General features: G+C 34.5%; 1 protein-coding gene across 1 annotated transcript; it reads right to left on the minus strand.

Annotated features, from left to right (window-relative positions):
• Window positions 1-102: 102 nt before the first annotated feature.
• On the minus strand, window positions 103-3,648 carry LOC18104651 (probable LRR receptor-like serine/threonine-protein kinase At3g47570). The gene is made up of 3 exons (XM_006376448.3): window positions 919-3,648; window positions 397-813; window positions 103-310 (listed from the first exon to the last, which is right to left on the minus strand). Exons 1-3 carry the CDS (start codon window positions 3,584-3,586, stop codon window positions 303-305), a joined length of 3,093 nt encoding a protein of 1,030 aa, XP_006376510.3. The 5' UTR covers window positions 3,587-3,648; the 3' UTR covers window positions 103-302.
• Between the last annotated feature and the right edge of the window lie 12,073 nt (window positions 3,649-15,721).

The raw sequence follows: 15,721 nt of genomic DNA on the forward strand, positions 1-15,721 counted from the left end.
TTATTAAATCTGATTGGACTAAGTCTCCGGTTAACGGATCACTGAATTGACCCATCAAGGGTTTAATATATCATGGATTCATCTATGTCATTGGTGGATATCTGGGTATCAAAAATATTGATATTTATTACCATAATATATATTACAGGTTCCCATTTCTATCACACTAGTACAGCTCTTGAGCAAACATATGCATAGAAAATAAACGAGGAAAATGTTTCAAAGAGATAACCATATTATTCATTGTCAATGCTATTCTACTCCGCCTTGAACCGTACTCTTCATTTGCCAATGTAATGGACTCAAGCACCTGCAGAATGCAGCAGCACAGAATTAGAAATATTCATTAATAATCTTAATTTCTTCGGGAGTTACACTATAATAATAGAAATTTACCTTCGCGTAATGAAACGTTTTCAAGCTGTCCACGGATCCTGGTTCCAGAAAGGATGTCCCTAATTCGATGCAATTCGGCCACAACAATGCTCATATCCATCCTCTCTCGTGGCAACTCTACAGAACAAGCAACTCCTATCTTGATAATTGAAATCAGACATTCGAGGATTTTTCCAGTTTCAATATGGTTCATCCTATGAGAGGAATGGATACTCCTTTCCACATCTTCTCGGAGAAGTATTGGTTCCACGACCTCCGAAACTCGGCCATGCAATGCCATTTCAGCATAATTGTGAAGGTTCAGCCCATCTTTAAACATGCCTTCTGTAGGTCTTTTTCCTGTAAACATCTCCAACAACAAGATGCCAAAGCTGTACACATCCCCGTAAGTTGACACATCGCTGCCCACACCATACTCTGCAAAATTCATATGAACGATGCAAATAGTTGTTTACGGCCTTAGCTTAGATCATAAACTGAGAAAATAGAACTAGACACTAATGAAAATACTTTTAATCGCACCTGGTGCTGCATAGCCGATGGTGCCTTTCAAGCCAACGGAGCTGGTCTGTCCCGAAGATAATTGATGGGAAACTTCTGGACGAAGCCTTGCTAGTCCAAAGTCCCCAACACAAGCTGTCATTTCAGCATTTAAAAGAACATTGCTGGGCTTCAAATCACAATGGACAATAGGTGTTCCGCAGTGTTGGTGCAAATAGTTGAGCACATTAGCCACATCAATCGAAATATTTAACCTCTGAATGAGATTCAAACTTCTCAGCTCTTGTGCGTTGTTTGGCTGATGAATTGGATGCAACCATTCTTCTAGACTTCCATTGACCATGAGCTCGTAAACTATAGCCTTAAAATCATTTCCTTGAAAATCAATGCTAGAGCATGCACTTACTACTCTAACAAGATTTCGATGCCTGATGTTTACCAAGGCTGCGCATTCTGCCATGAAACTCCTGGAAGCTCCTTTGCGTAAAAGGTTAAGTACCTTCACTGCAACAGCCATTCCATCCGGAGGAAGGATTCCTCTGTAGACTGAACCAAAACTGCCAACACCGATTGAATTGGCCGAAGAGAATTCATTAGTTGCTAGAAGGAGATCTTGGTAGGCTACTCTCCTAAATGGTATCCCCCATGTAGATGTACTAGAAGCCTGCATATCTTTTGTTTTTCTAAAGAAATAGAAAAGCATGGAAGAGACCAACAAGATTACCACAAGCAAGCCCCCAGACATTGCGACGATCAATATCTTAGTGGAAGATTTCAGCTTTGCCGACTCATTGGTTGTGCATCTGGACAGATTCAACTGAGGTATACCTCCACAGAGCTTCTTGTTTCCTGCAATGGAAATTACACTTGTATTGCCAAAGACACCTTGCACGGGCACCTGACCTTCAAGGTCGTTAAATGACAGATCCAGACTTTCTAACAACTTTAAGTCTCCCAAAAACTTGGGAATTTGGCCACTTAAGTTGTTGTAAGAGAGATCAAGAACTTTAAGTGCTCTCAAAGAACTCAGAGACTCAGGAATGGACCCTTTGAAAAAATTACCCTTCAAACTCAAAAGCTCTAAACTCGCGCAACTACCAAGACTACGGGGAATCTCACCGGATAACCTATTTTTAGAAACATCTATCTCACCAAGATGCACCAGATTACCCACTTCCAAGGGAAGAGAACCTGTCAGATGATTTTCAGATAGGTTTAAGGAAACAGTTCCTAAAGGGATACTTAGTAATTCTTTGGGTATGGGACCGCTCAAATTATTATTAGAGAGACCCAACTCCAACAAGTTTTGGCAATTTCCAAGATTCGATGGGATACTTCCATGTAAACTATTGAGTTCTAAATGAGCAGCAATTAACGACGTCATATTGCCTACAGATGATGGGATACTGCCTGAGATTTTATTTTGATCTAGATATAAATAACCTAAATTTTGTAATTTACCAATAGAACTTGGTATCATACCGCTCAATTGATTTGACTCCAAGCCCAAAGCAACCAGGCTGATGAGATTTCCAATCCCATCTGGAATTGTTCCACGTATTTGGTTTCTCCCAAATCCCATCATCCTTAAATTTTTGGAGAAGTTGCCAAGTGTTTCAGGAAGTACCCCTCCTAAATGGTTGCCAGCTATCTCAAAAATTTCCAAAACGGTGTTGTTTTCCAGGGGGTAGAGAAAACTCAGGTCATCGTCCTGGCCACTTCCAAGATCATTGTAACCAATTGACAGGTGCCACAAGTAAGGCAAGCTTCCTAGGGCGGGTACTTTCCCAGTGAAGAAGTTGTCTGAGAGTTCAACATTAGAGAGATTTGAGGCATTAGAGATTGTCATGGGAATCAGTCCACTGAAGCGGTTTGTGTGAACTAGAAGGATTTCAAGATTTGGAAGGGTGTGGCCCAAGTCAGGAGGCAGAGTCCCATGAAGTTGATTCATTGGCACAGCAAAATTAGTAAGAGTAGAGAGATTGAATATGGAAGGAGGGATTGTACCACTCAAATTATTGATGCCGAATGAAAAGATTTGTAATCTTTTCAATCGCCCTATACTATTTGGAATAACTCCTTTCAAATTATTCCCCATCCCACGAATTTCTACGATAGATGAAAGGTTTCCAAATGAAGGTGGTATTTCGCCGACCAGATCATTCATTTTAAAATTTAATACTTTCAATTTTGATAATGATTCTAGTCGTTCAGGAAGCTTACCAGTGAGATTGTTGCCCTCTAAACGAAGGGCAAGGAGATTTGTGCAGCTTGAAATGTTAACAGGGATTTCACCACTAAACGAATTGTTACCTAGTCTCAACATTTGTAGCCGAAACAAATGACCCAGTTCTTCAGGGATATTGCTGCTCAAGCTATTGTTTTCCAGGTTCAGTAGCCTAAGGAAACTCAAGTTGCCAATAGAGGGAGATAGGCCGCCCACCAGTTTATAAGAGTGCAGGTCAAGCTCTACAACTCGCTGATGTCTGCGTCCACATGTAACACCAGACCACTCGCAGAAGTGGAAGGATTCGTTCCACGAGTTAAGTGCACCAAAGGGATCATCTGTAATTTGAGCCCTGAAAGCTAGCAAAGAGAGTTTGTCTGTCTCATTTCCTCCATGTAATGTGAAGGAAAACGAGTGCCCAGTCACTTGCAAGAAAACTATCCACAAAATGCATGAATTCATGCTTGGTAGCTTTCTTTAATTAAGTATTAAAGATATGATTAAAGTGATTCTAAGTTTATGCATATATATATATATATATACAAACATGGAAAGTGCTAAGGTAAATGACAATATAGTTGTGCCCGCGCAAATAATCAACAGCTCGAGCCCACAATGATGTTAAGTTGTACGCAATTTTCTTGCCATTAATGTTGAATTCTGTGAAAATGAAGGCCGAGGCCCTTCAACACGTTTTCTACCGTGCAAAAGACTGCAAGGAATCTCCGGTCAATGTGGACCATGATTTTCAAGCGGCCAAACTTGGTTTCCAAATTTCAATCCCTTGATTTTCAAACTTTTGCAGCTAAATCTCAGGTGGTAAGATATTTTGGGTGGAATTCAATACTGTTATAACATTGTGAACAAATGAATTTTCTAGACTTTTTTTTTTTTTTTTTTGATCTGAGGAAACTCCATCCCCTGAAAAGTGTACTTTGTGGGTCCAAGTAAGCGAGTAAAACCCCGGCTGTTCCAGGCTCTTACAAGAGATGCACGTCCTGACTCGAACTCGAGACCTGCTGTGCAGATCTCAAGCTCTTTACCATCATGCTACGTTCTTTGAGGACTAGAATTTTCTAGACTTTTAAAGGAAAATATAGAAAAGGAACTGCAAAAGCTACCGGAAAATCTAGAACCAAGGTGCTAGACATTTCTGTTCATTAATACCTTCTAATACTTTTTTTTCCTGTTATAATATTGTATCTTTATTTTATTATTACTCGCTTTTTAAAAAAAAAATCATTTAAAGCAAGAGTTATCTTTATTTTCATGGTAGTACCATAATTGAATAACTGTTTATTTACAAGAATTTTATGTTACACTCAAAAAAATCACTAAAAATATAGAGTAAGAAAGAAGAATACGCAGCTTACCAAGAAGGAGCAAGTGCGGACCCAGTGAAGAAGTTGTCTGAGAGTTCAACAACATTAGAGAGATTTGAGGCATTAGAGATTGTCATGGGAATTAGTCCACTGAAGTGGTTTGTGTGAACTCGAAGGATTTCGAGATTTGGAAGGGTGTGGCCCATTTCAGGAGGCAGAGTTGATTCGTTGGCGCAGTAGAATTAGCAAGAGTAGAGAGATTGAACCGGCTAAGGTCCGGTTATACGAGTTAATCCGAGTCAACCAAAATCAATCTTGAAAAATTTAAAAAAAATTAAAATTTTAATATTTCATATGAAAAAATTAACAATTTATGTTAATATAAGCTATACATGTTATAAATAATGAAGTTTAAAAAATTATTTTAAAAGGTTTTTTGTTCCACTTTGAAAAGATACCATTTTAGTATGTTATCTTTTTAAGTTGAAGTATTTAAACCAAAAATATTTTTTATCTCATATTGAAAAAACATAACGTTTTTATTGTGAATATAGAGTATATATACTAAAGGGCTTCAAATCCCATATTGAAAAAATAAAATATTCTTATAGTATTTATATAGTGAACTTTGAAAAGGGTTAATAACCAATTAAAAAATATATAAAAAGAGAGTTCTCTGGTTAGGAGAAAAAATACATTTGAAAAAAAAAGGTCTCAACCGGGTTTTGTCAGGTCACGGGTTTTGCCGGATTTTTGTTAATCCCAGTCTTTTACCTTACCTGGACCAATCCAGCCATCGGGTCGACCCGGTCCCTGGCCGACCCGCTGGGCTGATCCGGGTTTAATAACTATGGTAATGATAGACTGTTTGTAATTGTGACAACAATTATTTTTTAAAAATATTTTTAGTTTGAAAATGTATTAAAATAATATTTTAAATTTGGTATATTAAAATGATTTAAAAATATAAAAATAATTAATTTAAAAAAATTTAAAAAATTATTTTTTTATTAAAAACTTTTAAAACAAAAATTAAAAGAGGCTATAAATAAAATTTCTTCCCAATTGCACGTTAAGCTAATGTGCACATACATGTACCACTTGTTATACTTTAATGGTAGCACGCATGACATGACTAATTAAGAGTATATTTTGTAATGCAGTTAAATATGTATTTTTAAAAAATTTAAATAATTTTTTTAAATTTTTAGATATATTTTTATAATTTTGATACGCTGATGTTAAAAATAAAAATAAAAATATATATAAAATATCTTTTAATATATTTTAAATTAAAAATATTTTTAAAAACATTATCATCGCATTGGTAAACACAAACTAAGTTTGAGATTATTTTACTTCTCCCAATTTTAACTAAAAGTTTTAAATTCTATCCCAAATAGGTTTTTTTCTTTTTATTTATGTGAGAATTACATCAACAACAAATTGATATGCAACCATACGCTAATTGTTTTAATTCACAGCAGTTTTCCAAGATTAATTTGAGCTAATTATTTTGTATTGGATTATAATAAAAACATATCTAGTTATGATTTTTTTTTCATTTCTCATAATAATTCTAGCTATATCTAGCAAATTTTTTTTTATATCAGATATACATATATTTCTTTTTTTTTTAATAATAATAATATATCGTATATCTTGCACTCTCTAGCTTAAAACATATCACAATTTGATTTAATTTAATTTAACGCTTCAAAAAGGAAATAAGGACGAACTTTCACATCATTTTCAACACAAAAGTCTAGTTTTTATATATATATATATATAAGATTTACATGAAAATAATATCTCCAGACATGTGACAAGACACATGTCAATATTATTATTAGCCAATCTTCACGAGACTTGCTTCTGCAATAGAAGCACCGGGCACCATCCGTCTGTTATATTTTTTTCCCCTGATGATTTTTGCCAAAAGTTACTCTAATTAGAATCACTTCGTTTTTTGTATTTTTCTTAAAAATAAAAAAGTATATTATTCATAAATAGCATTAATTTTCTAATTAAATTATATCATGATTCAAAAATCAAATTCCAATAAAAAAATATATCTTGATAATTTTTATCTGACTGTAAATAAAATAAAGGAATAATTAATTTACTATTTTTTTTTATAAAAACTTCACAATAAAAAAAAATATTTTATTTTCATTGAATATTTAGGAGAATGTTTTTTAATGCTCGTAGACCACCTTATGATTACAAACCACCACAGTCTAATACTACAGCAGTAGTTTCATCAGATTCTTTCATCAATCCTAGTACTTTAACTAAGCAATTTAAGAAGTTTCTCTCCTTATATCCACAATCTATATCTGTTCCTTCTTCCATAGACAAGTTCCCTCATAGTTCTTTAGATATATATATCATTTTGAATGAGTCTTAGATTCTGGTACTTTACATCATATATCTCCAAATTCTTTATCTTTTGCTTCTGTGTCTCTTTCATTTTCTATTCTTGTCATGACCGCTGATGACACTTTTAAGCATTTAACAAGTGTTGGTTCTATTGTCATACCTTACTTTTTTCTTCTTAATTTTTATTTTATTTGAAAACTCACATTGAATCTTGCTTTATTGGTCATTTATGCGATTATGGTAATTATTTAGTCATCTTTTCCTCTTTTTTTGTTGTTGTTGTTGTGTGCAAGGTCTGCAATCCCAATAGCTGATTGGGACAGGCCATAGGAAGGGGGGACTATATATTTTGGATGAATTAAAAGTGACAGTTATTGCTACTAATAGTGTGCTAGTTGCTACTGCTACTAGTGTTGACTTGTCTTTTTTTTGTTTAAGTCCTTCTTCTTCTAATTTTTATTTATAGCATTTTCATCTAGGTCATGTTTTGCCTTCTCGTTTGAGATTTTTGGCATCCACTAGAGCTTTAGAAAATTTGCAAACTTGTGATATTTCTGATTTTAGTGGATATAAACTGACAAAATTGTTTGCTTTACCTTTTAATCGAAGTATTTCTATTTCTTCTTCTCCAATTGATTTGATTCATTCTGATGTATGAGGACCTTCTCCTGTTACCACAAAAGGAGAATCTCGATATTATGTTTCTTTTATTGATGATCATACTTTTATTATTTGATTTATTTAATGTAACATCAATATGAATTCCTTGACATATATAGCCTTTCACGCTCGTGTTAAAACTCAATATTCTAATGTTATCTAATGTTTTAGGTGTAATTTGGGTAGGAAATACACCTTTAATAAATTTTATGAGTTCCTTGCCCTAAATGGAACTATTCATCAAACTTCGTGTACAGATACTATTGAGCAAAATAGCGTTGCTGAAAGAAAACATAAACACTTGTTGAAACTGCTCGTTCTCCCTTGTTGTCTGCTTCTGTTCCTAGTGTGTTTTGGGGTGAAGTTGTTCTTACTGTTGTAGGTTTGATTAATAAAATTTCATCTTCTTATATTTCAGGTTTTTCTCCTTTCAAAAAGTTGTATGGGTATGCCCCTGATTATTTTTTTTAGAGTTTTTGGTTGTACTTGTTTTGTTTTTCATGCTCATGAAAAACACAGCAAGTTGTCCTCTTAATCTGTTATTTATGTCTTTCTAGGTTATGGTAAAGGTAAAAAGGAGTATCATTATTTTGATCCAATATCTCAGAAACTTTATGTGTCTTATCATGTTGTCTTTTTCGAGCATATACCTTTCTTTTCTATTCTATCCATTACTCATAGCTTAACTAGATTTGATCTTATTCGTATAGATCCTTTTTTTAAAGATTCTGATAATTTATCATCTCGAGTTTCTAGTACTTCAATCCTTATTTTTATGTTCTTACCCCCATTACCTTTACATTCTACTCGACCAATTTGTACTGACCATTCTGCAGGTATTGCCACTTTACTCTCCGGTACACCTGAAGCTCTCTTTACTTCTATGGTCCCTCAAGCTCTGTTTGAGATTGTGAATCCTCCTTTATGTCAATCCATATGCATTTGTAAGTCCATAAAGTTACTATATTTTTTCTATTCTTGTTATTCTTCGTCTTTTACTTTCTTTTTAGCTTTTATTCAGTGTCTCTCTGAGCCTTCTTCCTATAAAAAGAAAATTCTTCATCTTCTTTGGCAGTAAGCTATAGATGAGGAACTTTTAGCTTTGCATAAGACAGATACTTGTGATTTGGTCCCTTTACCTCTTGGTAAGAGTTAATTGGTTGTCGTTGGGTGTATAAGATCAAGACTAATTCTGATAGATCTATTGAGCAATACAAAGCTAGGTTAATTGTAAAAGAAAACTCTGAACAGTATGGTATGTATTATGAGGAGATATTTTCTCCTGTTTCAAAAATAACTACTATTTATACTTTTATTGTAATAGCTTTGGTTCATCAGTGGCATGTCTCTCAACTTGATGTTAAAAATACCTTCTTGAATGGAGATCTTCAAGAAGAAGTTTATATGGTGCCCCTTCCTAGTGTTTCATATGACTATAGGTATGTTTGCAAGCTCAAGAAAATGTTATATGGTCTTAAACAACCACCTCGTACTTGTTTGAGAAATTTTCTATTGTGATCTCTTCCCTTAGATTCGTTTCTAGTACTCATGATTCTACTCTTTTTGTTAAGTGCACTAATACAGGTCGTATCATTCTGTCTTTATATATTGATGACATGAATATTATTGGTGATGATATTAATGGTATTTCAGTTTTGAAGACAGAGTTAGCTAGAAGTTTGAAATAAAGGATTTGGGTTCTTTATGATATTTCTTGGGTATTGAGGTAGCCTACTCACCTAGAGATTATCTTCTTTCTCATTAAAAAATATTGCAGATATTCTTGAACGGGTTAGACTTACTAATAATAAAATTGTAGATAATTCTATTGAGTTTACGCAAAGTATTCTTCTTCTAATAATTTACTTTTTTCAGATCCTACTTTATACCATACTATTATTGGGAGCTTGATATATCTCACTATTACTCGTCCAAATATTACCTATGTTGTTTATGTTATTAGTTAGTTTGTTACTTCTCCTATTACTGTTCATTGAGCAGTTGCTCTTCGTATTTTGAGATATTTTCAGGGTACAGTCTTTCAAAGTCTTTTATTTCCATCCACCTTTTTCTTAGAGCTGCGTGCATACTCTGATGTTGATCATGATAGTGATCTCCCACAGATCGCAAGTCTATTAGTGGTTTCTATATCTTTTTGAGTGATTCTCTTATTTCTTGGAAGAGTAAGAAACAATCTATTGTTTCTCAATCTTCAACCGAAGCTGAATATCTTGCTATGACATCTACTACCAAAGAGATTGTTTGGTTACATTGGTTACTTGCAGATATGCGAGTTTCTCTTTCTCATCTCACTCTTATGTATTGTGACAACCAAAGTTCTATTCAAATTGCTCACAACTTATTTTTTCATGAATGAACTAAGTACATTAAGATCGATTGTCATCTTATTCGTCATCATTTCAAGCATGGCACAATTACTTCGCTCTTTGTTCCTTCTTCTTTGCAGATTGCAGTTTTTTTACCAAATCGCATTCTATTTCCCGCTTTTGTTTTCTAGTTGGCAAACTCTCGATGCTTATAGCTTCCACATCGTGAGTTTGAGAGGAGATATTAAGAGATATAGGGTTATTTTGTTTTATTGTTTATTAAGGGTAGAATAGTCTTTATATTTTCTTTTCAGTTTTATTTGTTTAGCCTGTATATAGTCTCTTTGTATTTAAGTTAAACTTATTTATTTTGATTGCATTATGTTGTATCAATGAAACCCTAGCTTTCTCCTTTTTTATTTTGATATTTCTCTTTATTTTTCTGGATTTTTTAACAATATACAACTCTTTGTAGCAGGAATATTTCCTGTTTTGGTTATCTTTTGAAAATGAAAACCTTCCGATCATCAAAAAAATAAAAGAAAAAGGATGTTGGGACTAGTCTACTGTATTTAATTGGATCAAATATATGTCATTGTTTTTGCAAAAGTGATGAATTTAAAGGTTTTGCAGAGGAAGCTTGGACAATCCAATGATAGAACTCTTTTGCAGCTGCTTTTCCTGTTAGGAATTGCTGCTTTATTTGCTTCAGTACTTGACTTGTTTACTTATCTAAATAGTTTTTGTTAGCATTCATCTTATTCTCAACAGAGCCTGATCATGGTTTCATGTCTTTGTGGCATAAGATTTCCTGTTTGTGCTAAATCTGCTGCTTACCTCCATTCTGTAGTCTTATAATTGCTTAGTTATTGTCTAAATTTTTCATTCAGGAAGATAAATCATGTAAGAAGTTTTGTACCTAAAACCTTGTTGTTATATTCCTCGATGTACTTAATCAGACAGATTTTCAACATGAAATCGGACAACCTTAAGTACTGCTTAAGTGAAGATACAAAAAAAGAAAAAGAATTCAACAATGGCTCTCTGAGTTCATAACTGGCAAATATAACTTTACTGTTTCCGTTGTAGAATGTATTCTATATGAGACAAATATCAACACAACACAACATAAGCAATGCTATTGTTGAGCAGACATATTGGTTCAGTTGATGGCAGGACTAGGTCCAGATGGTGGCAGTGGTGCACCTTTTGGAAGCTTTGCCCCAATGGTTCTAACGCCTGCCTCGTAACTGTTCTCGGTTTGGAATCCTGAAAGCTTCCCCCGAGGCAGCGGCCGAGCCTGGGAATTTCCCATGAGTGCACAAACCAGAGATAGAGCAACTAGGAAGCATATGAAATTCATGCAGCTGTTTGAGCCCCTCATTTTATGTATGCCTAATGTTTGACAGGACAAGGTTATTTATAGGCGCCCTTCAGAAAATAATTGGCCAGGTTTTGCTTGCATGAAATGTGGGCGGCTTGTCAACAAGGATTTGGGTACATGAAATTATTTATTTATTCAATGAACTAGCCGATAAAGTATCTGTCCTCACATTTCTAAATCCAAAAAGTGCCCAAATGCATCCTCTCTTTTTTTTATGACAAAACGCTCTCAACTTCTGTCCATACGTGACTCAGAAGCATCAACACCAACTAACATCAAGCAGAAGTCAACCTTTATTAATCTTATATCACCATGGAACAAAATCACTTCAGAACTAAACAATTTCCATTTACCTATAAAACAAAGTCTATCCTTAAATATTTCGTATCATATATAGTGGACAAACGAAACTTCAAAAGCTTGTGGCACCACGTTGGATTGATAGTTAACACATTCAAGAATGTCAACTACTAGGAAATATATTTTCGTAAACAAAGTCAAACTACACTTGCTTCTTGCTAGCGAGCTTGGGTAAAATTCTAGAGGCTTCATGTGCTGGAAACCATCATTCTGTCTTGATTAAGTTGAAAACTTTCAAACTATACCTGTCTCTTGCTGGCTTGGATTAGGTTTGAGAATTTTCTTTCTTCAGTTTCTGAAAATAGACAAGACTTGTCATCACTTTTCTAGCTTGTTTTTGTTTGGTTTTCATGTTATTCATGATATCTTCAATCTAGCTTCTTGACATGATTTTCATGTTCTTCTAGTCTGTTGCTTAATTCCTCTTTGTAACTTTTGGAGTGCCGAAACTGCTGGCTTGTTGAAGGGCTGGTCTTGTTTCTTCCTTACTAATATTAATATTTCATTCCTTATAAATGGATCAAAAAACATTGAGGCAATTCAAGTATTATGTACCTAAAACTATTCATGCCCACTTAAATGTTAATCCTGTGATGCACTTATTCAGAAGCAGATTTTCAGTACAAAATCCTGCATATATATACAAAGCTCAACTACTTATTTCTAATCATTATATCTCAGGAAGAACACCAAGCTGTCTGCTAATTCACATGAGTTTAAAGGCACACAAGTCACAACGCGCTTAATCCTTATAATTAATGACACTGCAACGTCCAAATAGGACTGTCCATGAATTGAGCTCTTAAATCAATTTGTAAGGCTCTATTAAGCAACGGCACTGCTTAACAGATATGATCAGTTGATGCGAGGGCTGGGTCCAGATGGTGGTAATAGAGCACCTTTTGGTAAGCATTGCGCCGAGGCTAAAGCTCGCATCATCTCAGTTTTCTGTGTGGAATCCTGAAATCTTCCTCTGAGGCAGCTGCCGAGCCTCAAAACTTTGCATAAGAGCACAAACCCTAGCTATAACAAAGAGGAAGCATATGAAATTCTTGCACCTGTTTAAGCACCCCATTTTTTGAATACCTCCAGTTTGACAACCAGGTTATCTATAGCAGCAATGCAGCAAATGACCAGGTTTTTCCACGCAGGAAATGCTGGTCAACTTGTCATCTGGCTTTACGTTCTTCTCTGAAGCAAAAAACTGTCTCCCCTCGTTTTTAATGCTAACAAGCATTCTCTCTGTCCATAACTAAGAAGCATTACCATCTAATATTAAGAAGTCAACCTAATTTTATATCGCTATTGGAAAAAAGTCACTTATGAATTTAAATCAATTATAATTTATTAAAGAAAGTTTGTCTTTTAATCTTCCATATCATATCATGGTGGCAAGGCCTAGCCTTTTCAAGTTGGCGTCTCTTGGCATTTTAAATAAACTCTCCACAGCCGATCCAAATGGAGAGTACACTATCATTTACTCTCGCAAGTAAACACTACTTATACACTACTTTGTATTATTAATTAATTTTAATTAAAAAAATAAAATAATAAGATTCAAATAAAAATAATAAGATTTAAACTCATAATAATTTAATAATTAAAATTAATATCATGACTCAAAATATAAATTTAAAATCAAATAATAATATAAAAGTCTTTTTCTCCATGGACGTTCTCTTTCAAAACAACTAGGAGAAATATTGTTTTTTAAATGAGTAATGGGTCTGCTAGGAACTATTCCCATTTACTACATAACATTCAGCTTTGATCTTTAGCAGCTGAGTTTTGCAGCTTTCAGTGGCTTCTCTATTCTCTTTGCTTGACTAGTTTCTTATTGAGAAACTTGAAGTTACGTTGGGTGTTTTTTTTTTTTTGCATTTTGCTTTCATATTGTTGTGATAGTTTCATGCTGTTTGCTTGTAGCTAGCAGTGCTAATCTTTGTCGTGATTTTTTTTTTCAGAGGGAGAGATCAGAGGGATCAGTATGGCTGCAGTTTTGTAACTAAAACTAATCATACCTACTTAATTGTTAATTCCCTGCTAGCTGTACTTGACTAAACTGATATAAAATGTGACACACAACAATTGATTACTTCTTAACCATCATGTCTTAGGAAGACCACACCATCTAATGTTGACACACAACCCATCCCACCTAATACCTTTGATGCTTGTCACTGTAACCAAGTAGGACGAAGGTTGTCCATTTGAGCTCCAAATTGATCTCTAGCTTCTATGAAGAAGAACAGTAAAGCAGTGGAGTATAATAGCAGCCCACTTGGATAGTTAGAATTAAAAGAAATGTGTGGCCAAAGGCAGAAGCGGTATGAGAAATAAAAATAATGAATCTATATATAGCATGTTATGCATAAATCCTCTATGAGAGTAGACAGTAGTACTATAAACTAGACAACAAAGAATATAGCAAGCCTCTCTTAGTTCATCACTACCTAGTATAACTTAACCTCTCTTAGTAAACATCCTATTCATCATGCATGAGAATCCGCAGAGACTTTAGCAAATGCCATCATCGAACGTCTAAAACTGAATCAGTTGATGACCAGGCTAGGTCCTGAAGGTGGCAGGGGTGCACCTTTTGGTAACATCGCCGCAAGGTTCCTAAGAGTTGCCTCATGTGATGAATTCTGAGCTTGGAATCCTGGGACGTTCATGTGCAGCAGCGACCTAGCCTGGGAACTTCCGGGGAGTGTTAAAACCAGCGCAAGAACAACTAGAAAGCATATGAAATTCTTGCACCTCTTTGAGCACGCCATTTCTTGTGTGCCTAATGTTTGACAAGACAAGGGTTATATATATATAGGAAAGAAATTATGCTGCAAAATGACCAAGTTTATTACGCATGAAAGGTGGGCCGGCTTGTCAACTGGGATTTGGTACAGGTAATGTTTTTTTGAATAACTTGCCGGCAAAATGGTCTTGCTGTACATTCTTTTCCGCCGAATGGTAATCCGAGAAGACTTTCTTTCACTAAAATGTGGATTCCGATGGGGCCGGCTGGTCATTTTTGTCAAGAGACTAATTTGTAATTGGATATGTGTTTAAGTATTCTAAGCATATAGATTAATATTATTATTTTTTTTTTTTTTTTTTGATTTACGTGGGGTGTCCGGGCCAGCTTACGCGCACCACGACTATTCCCCACGGCCCACTGGACATCCTGCAAGCCCAGGAGCAGGTAAGGCACCGCGGGGGTGACAGGCGTGCACATAGAGGGTCGAACCCGGGACGGGGGCGAAACAAGTCACACGGTTGACCACAGCAGCTAGACCCTCAAGTACATATTATTTTAAACGTAAAACCATTGACTTTAAATTGTATATTGGGATAAAGTGCGTATAATAAGTTTTGAGTTGACTTGTTTTTATTCATCAACTTGCACAATTGCTTCAAGATACAAATTCAAGGTACAAGAAAGATAGAAGTGAAGCTGCATTTGGATTCAAACACAAGGAATCCTAAAAAAAAACTTATTTTATTTCTTAAACAATAATATGAACAGATTGATGAGGTGATAATTCAGTTTTTTAAAAAATAACTAAATCATCTTTAAAAACAAGAATTATCTAACAAGAGCCTAGGGTCTTTTTCCACTAACATTGAGAGGGTTTTGTTTTTGTTTTTTCATCCTATTTATTTTTAGTAATAATCAAATTGTCTTAAGATAAATTTAATTTTTTAATAAATATAAAATATAATTTAAAAATAAAAAGTTGTTGGCACGTGCAATGTAGACACTAACATATAGAATGTCCCCACACGCTATTTGGATGACACATGAGCAGGTAGTTAGCTGTTAAACGGTGGCTTCTGTAATGATGTATGAATTGTCTTGGTGGTCTGTTCATCCATAGACGACACATATGGCTTACATATTTCTGGTTTGACACTAACAATCTTTTTTTATTATTTTTTATCTTCTCCTCGATTTACATGCATGGATCTATAAATTTTCAAAGAAACCTTTCAATTTTTTTTTTCTTCAGATTTGGTCCATTTTCTTTTGATTATTATTTGTTTTATTTGAAATAATTTATAACAAAGAAACTCTTCAATAATTTTTTTTTATCTATTAGATTTGATTCTCATTCTTTTTATTACTCTTTGTTTTGTTTTAAATCCTTTTGTTAATTGGATTTGT

This window comes from Populus trichocarpa, chromosome 13 (assembly GCF_000002775.5).
Source record: "Populus trichocarpa isolate Nisqually-1 chromosome 13, P.trichocarpa_v4.1, whole genome shotgun sequence".
Taxonomy (NCBI): Eukaryota; Viridiplantae; Streptophyta; class Magnoliopsida; order Malpighiales; family Salicaceae; genus Populus; species Populus trichocarpa.